A 16,230-nucleotide genomic window follows, 5' to 3' on the forward strand; every position below is an offset into this window, starting at 1 on the left:
TTCTCATCAAACCAGTCCTGATGCTTCCTGGACTGGTAGCCAATGGTTTCTCAACAAGCTCCAATGACAGCATTTTTCAATTGACACCAATGATCTTCCACATTTTCATGGTGTATTGTCGGCAGCTTTGTTTGGAGCCCTATCTGGAAGTCCCTTTGACAAAAAGAGAAGCACATGCCAAGGCCAAAGCGGAAGTCCAACATAAAACAAGGACTCTGAAAAACCAGTGGTGGACTGAGAGGGCATGAGAACTCCAGCATCTCGCAGACATCAACAATACAAGAGGTTTCGTCAATGCTACCAAAGATGTTTATGGACTGAGAAACCAGGGAATCAATCCTCTGAGATCAAAGGATGGTACCTAAGCTCTTGAAAGACAATTAAGTCATTGATTCTCACTGGAGGGAGCAATATAATGAGCTCTTGAACCACCCCTCCACCTTGTTCTTACAATCCCTTGACCAAATCTCTCAGGAGCCGCCTAGAGACAATCATGCAACACTTCCTACCCTGAGTGAGGTCCAAGCTGTCATCAAAGCGCTGAAGTGCAACAAGGCCACCGGACTACATGGAATCCCCACCAAAGTCTTCAAAGAAGGTGGGCCATAGCTCCACTTCCTGACTCTCAAGATCTAGGATAGGGAACAGATGCCACAAGATTTCAGACACACACTGATCATACGTCTTTTCAAGAAAGGTGATAAGTCGGATTGTGGAAATTATTGTGGCATCTCCCTCCTGGCAACAGCAAGGAAAATCTTTGCTCAAATCCTCGCAAACTGACTCCTGTCACTCTCATAAGAAATTCTACCAGAATTTGTGTGGCTTCCAACCATTCTGGGGAACATCAGACATGATCTTCACTGCCTGGTAACTGCAAGAAAAATGTCATGAACACAACCAAGCCTTATATATCAGTTTCATTGACCCGATCAAAGCATTTGACTCAGTGAATCATAGTACCCTGTGGACCATCCTCTCAAAGATTGGCTGCCCCAAAAAATTCATTAGCATTTTAAGGCTGCTTCATGAAAATATGACTGCCACAGTATTGAGCAACAGGGTATCCCAAAGCGACCCCTTTTAGGTCAAAACGGGAGTCAAACAAGGCTGCATCATTGCCCCATCACTGTTCTGCGTCTTCATCGCCATGACCCTTCACCTCATTGATGGCAAGCTTCCAGATGGTGTGAAGATTGTCTATAGAATGAACAGGAAGTTTTTGAATCTCAGGAGACTGAAAGCTAAAAGCAAGACCTCCAAAGCTTTGATTATGGAGCTCCCAGATGTGGATGATAATATGATTGTTGCTTTTTCTCCCACTGCCCTTCAGACCATCTTAAATGTCTTCACTGAAGCATATCAGAATCTTGGCCTCACACTGACTATCAAAAAGACCAAGATGCTCCACCAACCTTCACCAACGGGACAATCTCATGCACCTTCTGTTGAAGTTAATGGAGAACAGCTGGAAAATGTGGAGCACTTCCCATACCTTGGAAGTCATCTTTCCACTAAAGTCAACATTGATGCAGAAATCCAGCATCTTCTGAGCTGTGCAAGATGTGCTTTCACCCACATGAGACAAAGGGTCTTTGAGAACTAGGACATCTATCCCAAGACAAAGTTCTTTGTATACTGTACAGGGGTTTTTCCAACACTACTATATGCATATGAAACTTGTACAACATACAAGCATCATTTGAAGGCACTTGAACAATATCATCAGTGTTACCTCAAGAGAATCTAAATATCTCTTGGGAGGATAGGCATGCACACGCAAGTTTCCTGGAAGAGTCTAACATGACCAGCACTGAAGCCATTATCATTAATCAACAATTTTGTTGGACTGGTAATGTGGGTCAGATGTCTGATCAGTGCCTTCCAAAACAGATTGTTTTCCAAATTGGAAGAAAGAGAGAGGAGCATTGGGGGCCAGCAGAAGCAATATAAGGACATGCTGAAGGTACACCTGGAGAAGTGCAGCATCAGTGTTGACATTTGGGAGAACCTTGCCCAAGACTGTCTTCAATGGAGAATGGTTATCCATGAGGGATGGCACAATTTGAGGGGTCCCACCACAGCGTAGATGAAGAGAGGCAGAGAAGAAGAGCATGAAAAACTGTTCCTTACCTCTCCAGCAACTACTAAGAGTTGCCTCTTCTGCGATAAGATCTGCGGCTCCACAAGCAGGCCGATCAGCCATAAATGGACTTACAAATAGGTGGGTGACATGAAGACGTCCTACTCGTTATGGAGTAACCGCTGAGAGAGAGTGAGAAGAGCAATGTAATGAGGTAGGGAAGGATCAGGGGCATCAGTAACCATGAATGTACGAAAAGTAAAGTAGGGGTAGAGAAAGGACTGTCAGTTTATTACCTGCCTTGCCATGGCCAGCAGACTGGTTGGATAAATAGCTAATAGGGATGATACAGATAGTGCTTGGTCCTACTGTGAGGGCAGGGGCCAGGGCCTGATGACCTCTTGAGGCCCCTTCCAGTTCTGGCATTCTATGATGGTAGGGTATCCTCCACTCCCTCTTCTATATAAGGGCCCCTATTATTCTCTAGAGAATGTCACTTATCAGTTACCCACTTTTTCCCCATGGCTGGGCTAAGAAAGGGCATCACACACGGAATGCCTTCACTGTGCCCGGGCACTCGCAAGTGAGATTCTACGCTTCACTCATTTCAGCCTGGGGTGGCTGGGGTCATGCATCATCAATTCATTACTGAGGACAGACTGTGTGAAAACTAGGTCACATTCCATGGTATCTGCACCCCTACTGTAAGTCTAGTGGGGTTGGGTTAGAACTAGTTATGGAGTCAGTTTCCCTTGCAGTTCCTTAGTTCCACAGGAGCCCTGCTGGCAGGCCAAATACCTGTTTTCCAGGGTGGCTTGGGAAAGCTGGTTCAACCCTGCTGTACCTTCCCTAGTTGCCATGCATTGAGCACTGGGGTAGCATTGCTGCCAGTTGAGCTGTGTGTGACTGTAGGAGAATAGCAACATTACTGCATAGCTGCACCTCTTCCAGCTGTGAGCACGCAGGGGCAGAGAAATGCAGCTGGCTACTCAGTGAATGGCACGAACTTGGATAGGAGAGCAAGCCCAGGCCAGCGTTTATGCTTCCCTCTGCCCCCTTGCTAGAGCCAAGCAGGCGCTGGAAGGCAATTAACTTGTTTTGGGCAGGCTATCGCCCCGTGTGCTTACTGCATGAAGCGGATGGAACGTTGTGTCGGCAGGCGCTAGGCAGCCGAGCGGGGCTCGGATAGAACGTTGTGTCGGCAGGCGCGAGGCAGCCGAGGGGGCGCTGTGGATCCACCTACCCACTCCCGCCTGCTTGGCTGGTGGCCTCAGGCGGCGCCTCCGCAAGCGCTCGGCGTAGCGCCCTATCCCAGCGCAGGGAGAAGGGCGGTGGCTCCGCCGTAAGGCAATGGTGAATCGCGGGGAGGCAGCGTGCACGTGGAGTGTGTTTACAAACAGAGCCAGGAGGCGCCTCTGCCTTCCCAGTCCTGGTGTAGCCAGGGGGGCGGGGGTCCCTGGAGCACGACGCCACCCCGGGCTGCGAGCAATGAGGCGGGCGAGGTGAAGGAAGGTGCCACGTTAGGCTGGGAGGCGCCTGGAGCACCGCCGGGGCGGCGGCGGCGTCCCCCGGTGCGCGCAGGTACAGGAAGGCGGAGGCTGGAGCGCTGGGGCCGTGGCGGGGCTCGGCCCCTTAGCTAGTGCATAGCAACAGGGATTGGCGGAGGCGGAGCCCGCAGCGGCGGGGAACGGGGGTGGCCGTGCCCCAGCCCCTGTGACCGGGAGCCTTGCCGCATAGCCCTGGGCTGCAGCAGCAATTGAGCGTGGGGGGGCTGCTGGGAGGGGGGGCGTTTCCGTCCCCCACCTGCGCGGGAGCCCGGCTTGTGCTGCCTGAGAAGGCAGAGTGGGCAGCGGAAGGGCGGCCTGGGGCACCAGTGGGGACCTGCCCCTGGCCCAGCCGGGACTCCGAGAAGTGAGGTCACAGAGGGCAAAAGCAGTGCATGCTCCCCCGCGCCGCAACACGCCACGCCCCCACCCAGTGCGGGAAGGCCCGCGGGCACGCGGCCGAGCCCATAGCCCGCTCTGCACCCAGGCAGTATGGGAGAGCCAGTGGGAACCCCCCTGAGCCCGCTCAGTGCAGGAGAGCGAGCAAGAACACGCCTGAACCCGCCGCCAACTCCGCCTCAGGTAGTGCGGGAGAGTCACATCTCAGCTGGGGCCTCCTAGCTGGTAGTCACCAGACAGATTAAAGAAGGGGTCCTGGTAATTTGCCTCCCCCCAAAAAAAAATCAGTGACCGAGCTGGAGATGGGGCAGGGAAGGGGGCAGAAACCCTGAGCAAGGCCCCCGTGAGCCTCAGCTAGAGCTGTAAGGGACTGAAGCCCCTAATCTGGTCACTCAAGCTTTTTTCATGGTGTGGGTCCAGTAGGCCGGACTAATGGTGCCAGCCAGAGCGCACTGAGAGGAAACTGACAAATTAGGTCTGTCTGTGCATTTCCTGTGCTTTCTGCACTCCTGAGGTTTCTTGTCCTGTTCAGTTCCCTTGATCTCCCTCCAGAGTCCTGCTAATCACTGTACTAATCACCACAGTATCTGAGTTGATCTTTTTTCTTGCAGTTCTACCTGGTGATATCCAGGGATGTACATGCCTCCCACCCCACTGGGGTTGGGAAGAGGAGAACATACATTTTTAAAGGAAGGAATTGGTACTGTAGTTGGGAAGTTCTTAGAGTGGTCATCAGTAGCTGCTTTCTTACTGCAGCTGTCCACAGCATTAGCAGAGAATCATCAGGCTCTTTACCCATATGGACTGCTGTCACAGTGGAAACCATGAATAATAAGTCACTTTCAACCAATGGGATATTATGTATTGTGGAAGAGGGGAATTATATGGGGAGAGATGTGCAGAAGTTCCTTTGAACAAATAATTCTCCAACTGTTTTTCTCCTGTGGGGAGTGTTGGCTCATCACCTGACATTTAGATTTATGTGCATGGACAAATAATTTTGGAGCTAGAGTACACTCTTGAGTGTTGTTGCATCATGTGCTTGTTATTACCTCTAATTAGAAAGCAGATAATTCAGATCTGTACATCAAGCTGTGCCAAGTATGCCCTCTGGATTACAACAGAGTTATTTCAAAAGCCATTGAGTAACGGCTTTTGCAGGCATTAATGTGGTGGTACAGTTGCGTGCTCCAGGAAACTGGTATGTGATTAAAGCTGGCTTGGCATGACTTGTGGTCATGCATCTTTGCCACTGATGCTTAGCTTGTGGCTCCTGAAGGCCCTGCATATGTCTCTTGTGAAATCATTTTTCTGATCAGAGCCCTTCATGTGCTGGTTGTTGTTGGGGTCAGAGCAGTGGTCACCCAAATATTTTCCATTCAGGAGTATTCTTTTTCACTGCCTAACACATTTTATGCCTAGGAAGTGGGGTAGGGAAGAAGAAGTGAGAAATATTGTACCAAATGGTAATATAGAAGCCAAAGGTAATCCTGGTGGAACATGACATTAATTTGCAATGTTTTAGTTGCTACATTGCATCGTGGTGACTTTACAACATTAGTTTGATGCAGTGCTACAAAGAAATATCCTAAAACAAAGCTCGGATGTCATACAGGGATTATTTTGTGGCTCTGTGTGATAGGGAAGATTGCTACTGATTTTTTTGTTCATCACCGATTTTGAGTCTTGGCAAATTATTGAACATTTCTTAGGTAAGGATATTAACTTCAGTTAAGATCATCAGTTTCTGTGTCTGCCTTACTTCTCCAATGCCAGAAATCCTAACTGATCCTTGGAGCTGTTGATTCAGCGAATGTCCCTTCTAATAGTTTTGGTCCTGACCCGTGCTACACTAACTGCTGGGAGTGGGAAAACAAGTCACCCAGGAGCTTCTCCTTGGGGAATACAGTATTATACTCTTCACCATTGCTGCTTTGTTATCCACTCTGATAGATGGGTTTAAGAGAGCCTTTTATTGAAGCACTTGTTATTTATCTTGGGTTCATGGGTTAAACCCATCACTCTGGTGGTCCACTTCGACAGTCTTTTTCCCAAAGGCTGCTGTCCAGTCCCAGTCTGGGACATGTTATCTGGTTTCCCCTGTGTAAATTTATTTTTTAACTTTGGAAATATAAGGTCCTATTTAAATAGGAAGACTCTACAATGACTGGAAAATGAATGAAATGGTGATGTCGGAAGAGCTAAACTAATAGTTCGGCTACCAAGAGGGAACAAAATTTCTAGTTAGAAACTTCTACAGTAGAACATAGCAGGGAGAAAAAAACTTTTTAAAAGGTATTTTTCAGATAGCTGAAAGTTAAGACACAGCTCTGTGTGATTTTGGTGAAAAGTACTTTAGGTCAGGTCCATGCTAGTAGAGGAAGTTGATTTCAGATATGCAGTTCCAGCTATGGCAATTGCATAGCTGGAATCGAGGTATCTGAAATTGACTTACTGATTGTCTTTAGTGAGGAAGATTGAGGGGAATGTTTCTCCCATTAACCTCCCTTACTCCCCACCGTAGTAGAAGGTACAGGGGTCAGCTGCTGACCCCAGGTACCTGACTACCAGATATGCAAACTAGAACTCCAGAAGATCGACCCTGACCTGTAACTTATTTTGAGCTAGGGCTACAGTGTAGCTCAGATGACCCAGCCCACCGCCAAAGGTCAGGTTTTCAAAGAAGCACAATCTCTGCTTAGGCACCTAGGTCCCAATCACAGAAAGCAGCAGGTACTACTGACAGAACTGTAAGCAGGTGCTTATGGTTAAGCACATGTCAAAGTGCTGTTCTGAATAGAAATGGACTTAAGCACATGCAAAAGTGCTCTTGTGAATTGGGGTTCCAAAAGTGCTGAATATTCAACAGCGCTCAGCACTTTGAATGCGCTTCTGGGCACTCATTTTGGTGCCTGATGGAAGGTGAGCTGCTTTGAAAATGTGGCTCTGAATTTCATCTATAGATGAGTCATTTATGACACTTGCTGAAAAGCAAGCTGGTACAAGCCTGAATGAAAGAGAACTAGGCAGAGAAGGGAACTCTCTCTCCCTTCGCAGTGTTGCAGCCTGGAATTCTGTGGATGCTTGACTTCTGTCAGTTTCAGGTAGCATGTTTCCTGCACCCTCTCCCCACCCCCTTACTGTGTTAGCACTTGTGAAAATGGAAGTTTAGTTTGTTGCAAGCAATGATATGAATCCATAGTGTGCCACACACGAATTGGCCATGTGGGCTCTGGTACCACACACTAAGTTCTGTACAGGTGGAACCTCTCTAATTTGGAACTTTTTTGTCCTGCAGTATCTGTAATCTGACATTATTTTAGTTAGCTGAACGACCACTTATCAAAGGTGTGGCCAGGTTTCTTACAGTCCCATAAAGCATGTCTGCAACCACCAGTCCTGACTCTCTGTGTTCTGTGCTGCTGTTGAGCTGTAGTTTACCTCTGAATACCTTCTAAGAGCTCAGTAAGCAGTGGAAGTGTTGCTAATGCTGCTAGACAATATAAACTTCCTGTGGTGTGGCAAATTCTCTCATCTGGCACTGGTCAGGTCACGAGGGTGCTGGATTAGAGAGGTTCAACCTGTAGTGCACTTTGATGTATGTGGTAGGAAGGTCCACTTAGCTAGTGTGTGACAAGCCAACATGCTGTGGATTTACCTTGCCATGCATTAAGTCTCTGTGTAGGCAAGCCATTAGTCTCTCTGTTCTTTTTGTCTTGGTACCAGATCCACAGGAGAAGAGGGCCACACAGGAGAATTATATTTATGTCCTTTAAGCTTTAGGGGAGAGGGAAGGGGAAGGAAACATATTGCAAGCATTTCAAAATTCAGGTTACATAATAGGTCTTGTAGCCTCAGAGGGGTCACCATGTTAGTCTGTATCTTTGCAAAACAAAGCAAGCAGTCCTGTTGCACCTTAATGACTAACAATATTATTTATTAGGTGATGAGCTTTCATGGGAAAGATCTACTTCTTCAGATCCTGGAGCAGAACTCTTGGAGTATTGTATTCTGCCTTGGTACATCTAAGTACCTTACTGGATTGAGATAAGGGTTGAATTTGCAGGTAATGAAATTATTCCTCTTTTTAGGAAACTGAACATAAAAATCTAGCAGCACCTGGACACAAGCTACTTGCCTGCCCTGTGATATGATTGAGGCTATTAGGAGTGGGGAGAGAAAACTTACTGACCTGCATAGAAATAAAAATAACAATAAAAAGTTTCTGTGAGTGAATGAATGCATTTTGCAAGGCTAGCTTAAGAATTCATTATGTTGGTGACAGAACTGTGATATCTAAGACTTTTTCCACTTTAATCATCACGTGTCAGGTGAAAGACAGCTCTGTCAATTTCTGTAGAAATGTGCAGTGCTCTTCAGTTCTTATGCCATTCAGGAAAGGTGACATGTTTGTCAATAGCTACTGTATTTTGGTGCCAAAACTTGAAAAGGAATAAACATATTTGCTGCTTGGAAGTGAATGGCACTGCAGTTTATCAGGTTAGGCTAAATGGGGCAGTTAAAATGACACAGAGGGAATGCACTTTATTTTTGAAAAGTCAGCAGTGCTTCATGAAGTTGGAAGATTTGTGTGTTGCTGTTTGTTGCACTGGGGAGCCTTCACAAAGGGACTTGTTCCACCTTGAGGTATATTTGAGCATTGTAAGAGGCTGTAAGGAAGGGAGAAGTATTAGTATCACTAAATCAGAAATGGGAGTAATGATGGTAATGAGGCAGAGTCATGGAGTGTCAGCCTCTACAGGTATCAGGGTGATGTTACTCTGTAGGACATCTCTACTGTACTTTTTTTTGTCAAGTCTCAGGGCTGCTTGCCTGTAATACAAGCCTAGTAATTAATTGACTTAAGTACCAGGTCACATGACTCCTCCAGCCTGCCAATAAAAGACTCCCTGGAATCAGATTTCAACTGCAGGGGCTGATCCCAGCCACGTGAACTGAGTCTAAGAAGCAAAAGCCAACTTCTCAGAGATTTAGCCAACAAAATAATACAAATTCCGTAGCAATTATTTGTTGTTTTTGTCCTTCTTCCTGGACTGTAAGGGTTTCATGGCATGGAATCTTAATAGCTTTTAGTGTTCTGCTTAATGCTTTCATCCCATCTTCCTCAGTTCGTCCAGACGCTTCCTGAAAGAATGGGGGCAGGCGCGTTAGCCATCTGTGTGAGTACAGACTGTCTCTTGTATTCTGTGATTACTCCAAGTGTGCTGAGGAAGGCCTCTTCCAGCTGCTAGTTTATTAAGCTGCCTAACCTGAAAAGTATGGGCATTTCCAGGGGAAAATACGCTATAAGAACATGCCTGAGATTGGTTGGCTTACTCTTTTTTTTTTTTTTTTTTTTATCTTGCAAGATCTAAACTAACCAATCACTGTGGATCTGTTCAGGATTTTCCTCTTTTGCTCCATCCGAAACATCTTTACACTGTGGAGATGAGTGAATATTTCCTAACTTATTACTCACTTTTAGTCTGAATTGATATACAGGCTTTCTCTCCTGTGTCTGTTGAACACCCAGTCTAGGAGGCTGTTTACAGTGGGAACCGTAGGGATACTAGAGCTGACGTTGTTGGTTGATTCAGTAAACTAAAGTAGTACGATTGGTGTTTCTCCTCTCTTTTGGTTTTTAATCCGTGCCTTTTCATTCTATTTTATGTTTAGATGAGCTGTTGCCCCTTTGAAATAGTGTCTAGTGGTGATGAAATTTAGTTTTTTTGTTTTTTTTAACCATAGACCAAACATGTAGTTTAAGATAATTTGCAATTTGAAAAGGGAGGAAGTGGGGGAAAAAACTAAGCTGCTGAAGAAAACAAAAAAGAAGTCATGCAGCACTTTAACAAAATAAGCTTGTTAGTCTTTAAAGAGCTACTTGACTGCTTTTTTGCTTTAAGACACAGACTAACACAGCTACCGCTCTGTTACTATTCACGTTGCTGGAGAGTGTGACAAGTCTTCTAAAATGAATAGTGCTGTCAATTATTACGCACACTAATGACATTAAGCAAAAAAAAATAGTTAGTGTCCTCAGGCATTCACATCCTTATCTTAAAATAGTCACTGATTACAGGAATCACTGAATTTGGGGGGAGGAGAGGGGGAAGACAAGCATACCCATATTTGCATAATTTTTTTTTTTCCTCAACTGAGACTAGGTAGGATTCATTTTGCTGCTTAGAGACTGTCACAAGGAAAGGTTTCATTCTGGTCACCTAAGTAGGGTTTATATGATTATCTGTAAATCTTTGCTAGACCTATGTCAGGAAGTATTACATGCGATATGTTGGCTTTAAACAGTTTCCTTTTCTAGTTTCAGTTAAAGGATAGGACAGGAAGAGCTGGATTTTGTTCCTGGATCACTTACAGATTTCCCTTGTCAACTTGAGCAACCCCCACCCGAGCCGTTGGGTCCGTTGTAAAATTGAGATATATTACTACTTAACAGCCTCCCAGGGCTTATGCAAAGTTAAATGCATATGTAAGTGTTTAAAAGTCTGAGGCCTTGATTAGAAAAATATATCAAGATCTCCTGATGGAAGGCCCTGCACACAAATGTGAAGTATTGTTATCAGCATTTGTCTGGTCTGTACAACCTAATCTTTGCATTAGCATATAATTTATGTAAATGAAAAGATTTTATGGTAGTCACTTGGAAGTCTCATGAAAATATTTTTAAAATGACATCTTAGCCACAGTCAGTGGAAGCGGGAATTTGAAAGTTGACTACTTATCAGAAGGTGATCATTACAGTGCAATTTTGAATTACATGGACTTGCACCCTTTCTCAAATGATACCCATTATTTAGAACACGTTCTATAGCTGTAGATACACAAGTCACATACTCTGTGTATGTCAGAGAAACACAGTCCAAGAGTAAGCAGACCGTCTGTTCCATTTTCACCGGCACAGTCCCATATTTTAGGCATATTTAAAAAAACTAGTTGTCCCATATATTCACTCCCCTGCTGAGCTGCCCTTCTCAGTCAGCTCAGCTGCAGATAAAATCAATCAGGAGCTGACCAGACAGCATACCGACAGCACCTACTGACCAGCCACTACAGGCAGCAGTAGGAGGAGGAGCCAGAGGCCTGCCACAGAGGGAAGGCAGGGTATCTGGGGAGTAGGGTAGTGTGTTTTGTCCCCCCTCTAAGATTTTAAGGGGGACCTGGTGCCCCAGCAGTGCTGGGCAGCCCCTCCGTGGGGCAGCTGGTCCCGCAGTCGAGGAGACCATTTTGGGGAGGTAGCTCAATCCCCGCTGCAGGACAGCCTGCTGTGTAATTCCCCCACACTTCCGCAGAGCAGCCACCTCCGCAGACAGGGACCCCTGCAACCAGCAAGCTGTCCGACGGGGCCGCAGCCCTGTTGCCAGCACCCTAAGGCGTGGAGCAGCAGCCCCACTGACGGTGCTCAGAGGTGTGAGGCAGCTGGGGAGGTCCCTGGGGGGCAGCAGCTGCCCCTGCACTCAAGGAGCACCTCCCCCTTGCAGGGCAGCAGTCCCCACAGGGCAGACTGCTGGAGCTAGGGAACGTCCCTGCAGCATTCCTGGAGCCTGGCAGTGGGGCAGCTGGCAAATTCCTCTCCTCCCCACTTCCGCAGTTCAACCACCCCTGCAACCATGGAGCTCTCCCGTGGGACTCCAGCCCCGTTCTGGTGTCCCGTGGCATGGGGCAGCCAGGGAGCTGCGCTTGCTTGGCAGCTGCAGCCAGGTAGCCACGCCCCACCCTCATCCCAAATTTGGCATAGGGAAATATGGGCACCCTATCCAAGAAAGTTATTTACATACAAGATACCATGATTCAAACAGCTGATTCTAGCGCACATCCAGAGAATCTGTGTTTAGTAGAAAAGATGCAGCGGTCTTGGTAAGATTAATTCAAATTTTCTCTGGTATCAGGAACAAGAACAGTTTGGTTTAATACGGAAGTCTGGGCAAATGTTCAGCTTAGTTAATGAGGTGGAATTGTAACATCATGTTGCATTAAAGAGATTAGAAAACAGTAACGTTTCTTTCAAAACAAAATAATAGGTGTGAGTATCGTTAAATAGCTCTTTCCTCCTTGTATGTTGCAACACACACATTGCAGACAAGAGTTGAAATATTTCTGCGAGAAGAGGGTATTACCAGGTTTCAGGGAGTGCTTATTTTCAGCGTTCTTGGATTCAGCTGTTTCTTGGGCTCTGCACTTGAAATCCCAGTGTGTCACAAGTGATTGCCCCCAGTCTAGTTAGCTGCTAATAAAGTTGCAATATGTGCAAACACTTCTTAAAAAACCATGCTTACAAATAGTGGACCTCAGCATGCAAAGATGTGTGATGGATTAAACCAGTGTTTCTCACCTTTTTTTTTTTATAAAATACCTTATTTTTTTGAAAATGTACCCTCAGACTACTCTTGTATACCCTTAAGAGTATGTGTACCATCTGAGGTTTTGAAACAAATGCTATTCAACCTTTCCAGATTACTGTACCCTTTTCAGGCGTCAGATTTGTTTTGCATACCACCAATTTAAATATCACTTAAAAACTACTTACTTACAAAAACATGGAAAATATCACAGAAGACTATGGCTGAAAACTTGCTGACTTTCTACCATCTTATTATCAAATACATGAATTGAATTAGAATTACTGTACTTTATGTTTCAGCTAAACAAGTCCTTGTCTGAATGAAATTGTAAATTGTACTAACTTTACTAATGTTTTTATGCAGCCTGTTGTAAAACTGGGCAAATATCTAGATGAGTTGGTGTACCCCCCAGAAACACTGGGTTAAACTACTGCTGTATTTTCTCCTCAGATAAATGAAGAGTTCCCTTTCACCCCTAAGAGGTGTATCTTGGTTTGCATTTCTGCCCTTATCTATCACTTAGCCTGTTACTATTAGGTTTTATCTGGACACTATCTTGCGGATTCTTCACTATTGCAGTCTTAAGTCAAGGCAGGATATCTTTTGAAAAGGTAGTGCTACTGTTCAAACAGAAGCTATGTGCTTGCTGCAGAATTCACTGTGTAAGGAAGATTCTTTTCTCTGTGTACAAAGTCAGACTCGGTGATCATAGGGGTCCCTTCTGGCCTTAAGAGCTGAGTCTAAGTTGATGATTTAGATTTTGCAGCTGATACCAGCCCACTGTTTACTGTAGCATTATAGCTTGGATACTGCAGTCTGCTATCTGTCTTATCTCTTAGCTACAGGTGAGTTGTGGCTTTGGACTCCTCTTTACTTTTGTTTTCCTTTTCCTCACCTTCTTCTCTGTCCTATCCCTTTATAATGTTCTGCTTCATAAAGATTTTGTTGTGGATTGAAGTAAAACAAAATCCCCTGCTCTGCAGACTCTTCAGTTTCAAAAACCAAAAGCTTAATTCTTAATAGATGTGCTTCTGCTCTAGCTATGCAGCCTCCTATAGTAAATGTAGCTGACTGCTCTCTTTTCCTGTGCTCCTTTAAGCAAAGCAAATCATCAGTGTGGCTGAAAGAAGACATGAAGAAGATAGCAGCACTGCCACTGAACAGGCAGAGGGACCATACCTGTCAGAAGGTGTTCGGTGTGAGTCTCCAGGACCTCCAGCAGCAGGGACTTACCAAGAACGGCCTCCCGGCAGTGGTGTGGAATATAGTAGAGTATCTGATCCAGCACGGTAAAGTTAACACAGTCTTTTTAATGTATTGGTGGTGTTTGTGTAAGCCTCTTCAAAGGAAGAGTTTTCTCTTTGATGATTTATTGTCGTTGATTCAGCATAGAACCAAATCAAGCCATGGATCAAACTGTGTACTCTTATGTGGAAGTATATTTAAAGATATGTTTGCATATGTAATCTGCTGGGTTATAAAGGGACTATGAAGAATCTCTTAATTTTATAATTGAAAACATGTTTATGAAAAGCCAGGCGCAGTTGCTTGGTTTAAAATCAGCCAGATATGTGCAGCATTTCTGAGTCTAGGCCTCACACACAAGCATCAGAGTGAATGTGGCTGATAGCGAATAGAATGCCATGTGCAGTTTTTAGCCCCACATTGGGCTTCTTGCTTTTATCAGCTAGCACTGGAAGGTTGACTGTAAACTTCACAACTTCCAGCCTCTCCTTACATGCATGTAACTCTTAGAATAGAATGAACTTCTTTCTCAGTGGATAAAATGCATCTCTTTGCAGAGGGCCAGTGCGAGGCCATTGTGTGTGCGTGAGCCACATTTGTGGCTTGTAACTGATGCCTAGGTCTTGTGCTGGCCTGCTACCGAGGAGGGAATTTTACCTCAGCCCATAAGGCTTGGGGCTCCCGCTCACCTCTGCCCCCCGCCCCACAATGGGGACCGTGCGCTGGCATTCCAGCCCCACATCCCCCAACCCTCCCTCTTGCCCAGCACCAGCATCTCACTGTGGGCGGAGGGTGGGGGCAGACGTGACAGGCTGCATCTGGCATGCGGAGGGGAAGAAGCACGGCTAGGGAGCATGGTGCCAGAAATGGCTCCTGGAAGGGTTTCCCTACTTCTCCCATTGGCCGGATTCCAGCCAACAGGAGTAGCAGAGGGCGGTACCTGAGAGTGGTGGAGAGCACAGAGATGAGATAAGGAACCCCCACCTCCCTCATGGCCAGCCCCTGCACCTGCCTCCCCTTCACTCAGTTCTCCCACCCTGAATCTGCTCCCTGCACACTCGCTTGCTCCAACACCCCACCCCCAGCTCACTGCTGCATCGTCCCATCTTATCAGACCTCCCACTCTGTCCTCTCCTGCACTCCAGTCTCCCTCCTGGCCAGATCTCCATTCCCAGCTGTCTCTAGCACCCTGTCTTCCACTCAGATCCCCAAAATCACCCTCATCCCTATTGCACTCCCTGCCAGCCACTGCCTGTACACTGAACCCCTCATTTTGGCCTCACCCCAGAGTTTGGGGGGAGGTTCGCAAAATCTGCTAACCCCAGGAACCCAAAGGAGTTAATCCGCCTGGTGGGAAGCCCTGCAGCTTGGTCCTTGCTGCCATCTCTCTCCACGAGCCACTGTGGGGCTGGACCACCAGAGGAAAGAGGTATCTCAGTTGGGGCCCATATCGGTGAGGGTTGGGTTTCTCTTTTTGTTTGGTAGAGGGGGTGGTTTTGCCTCTCACTTGAGTGGACCCTGACTGATTTTTCTATAGATCAGTGGTTCCCATCCCATGCCAGATACAAAGATAACATTGAAACCTTTTTTTTTTTTATGTAAATTAATATTTTAGTTTAAGCAAAATTTGTTACACTAACATGATAAAGTTAAAGCACTTAAATCTGTTCAATTATTCCAATTCTGATTAATAGTGTTTCCGTTCTAACTGATTATATATGTCCCCTTACAGTATAGCTCCAGCAGCCCAGTATGAATACGTATTTCAGGTGTTAAGAGATAAACAAAGTCTTATTGTCCTCCTGGGTGGTTGGCTGGTGGTTCACGGAAAGGTTCTCATTGAGAAAGATGGACCATGGGCCAAAAAGTTTGAGAAGCCCTTCCCTAGAGAGTGGACCAATCATACCTTCTCCTACGTACCGGCTTTTTAAAAGCCCAGTGACATTTGTTAAATGCAGTATTTTAGAACTCCTGCCCACGCTTAAAGAGAACAACCAGGATTTTGAAAACAAACTCAGAATACACTAACAAGGGCTCATAAAAGAGACAAATTCACAGCACGATAGATGTTTGCGACTAACTCTCAACAAATAACTCACAAAGTGGGTTAAGGTAAACAGGGACAAGGCATTCTTATTCTGGAAGAAGTGCATCCACATGTAGCAGGGATGGGCAATAATTTTTGATGTTGGGGCACTCCAAGAATTTGGTAAGTGATCAAAGGGCTGCACTCTTCTATGACATTATGGAGGTGGTGTGGGGTCTAGGATGGGGGTTGAGTGCAGAAGGGACCTTGGGGTAAGGGATTGAGGCACAGGAGGGGGCATGGGATCTGGGAGGGAGTTGGGGGGCGGAGGGCGGGGGGGTGGTGGTTCAGAGTCTGGGAGGGGGTTGTGACCTGGAGCAGGAGTTCAGGGATTTGGGTTATGACCAAGAGTAGGGGATTGGGGTGCAAGGTCTGGAGAAGGATTGTTACCTGGAGGAGATGTATGCTGGGGTTGCAGGTTCTAGGAAGGGGTATGGATGCAGGAATGAGGGTGCAGAGGGTTTGGATTTCATGGGGTATGGATACAGGAGGGGGGCCAGAGGGTTGGGGGAG

At 46.2% G+C, this 16,230-nt stretch overlaps 1 protein-coding gene and 1 long non-coding RNA gene across 8 annotated transcripts in view; one reads left to right on the top strand and one right to left on the bottom strand.

Moving 5' to 3' along the window:
- The window catches only part of LOC142012797 (uncharacterized), a 42,077-nt gene that overhangs the window by 11,333 nt on the left and 14,514 nt on the right, over window positions 1–16,230 (bottom strand). The gene's annotated exons all lie outside the window — the stretch shown is intronic.
- Window positions 3,452–16,230, top strand: part of FAM13A (family with sequence similarity 13 member A) — a 197,712-nt gene continuing 184,933 nt past the window's right edge. For 6 of the 7 annotated variants that reach the window (XM_074993616.1, XM_074993621.1, XM_074993617.1 and 3 more), the window contains exons 1-2: window positions 8,983–9,206; window positions 13,486–13,675. In XM_074993616.1, the coding sequence (XP_074849717.1) occupies window positions 9,132–9,206; window positions 13,486–13,675 (265 nt within the window). In that variant the 5' untranslated portion in view covers window positions 8,983–9,131. Of the gene's footprint in view, window positions 3,665–8,982; window positions 9,207–13,485; window positions 13,676–16,230 lie in introns of those variants that run through there. The other variant, XM_074993622.1, reaches the window with a different exon arrangement.

Source organism: Carettochelys insculpta, chromosome 4 (genome assembly GCF_033958435.1).
Source record: "Carettochelys insculpta isolate YL-2023 chromosome 4, ASM3395843v1, whole genome shotgun sequence".
Lineage (NCBI taxonomy): Eukaryota > Metazoa > Chordata > Testudines > Carettochelyidae > Carettochelys > Carettochelys insculpta.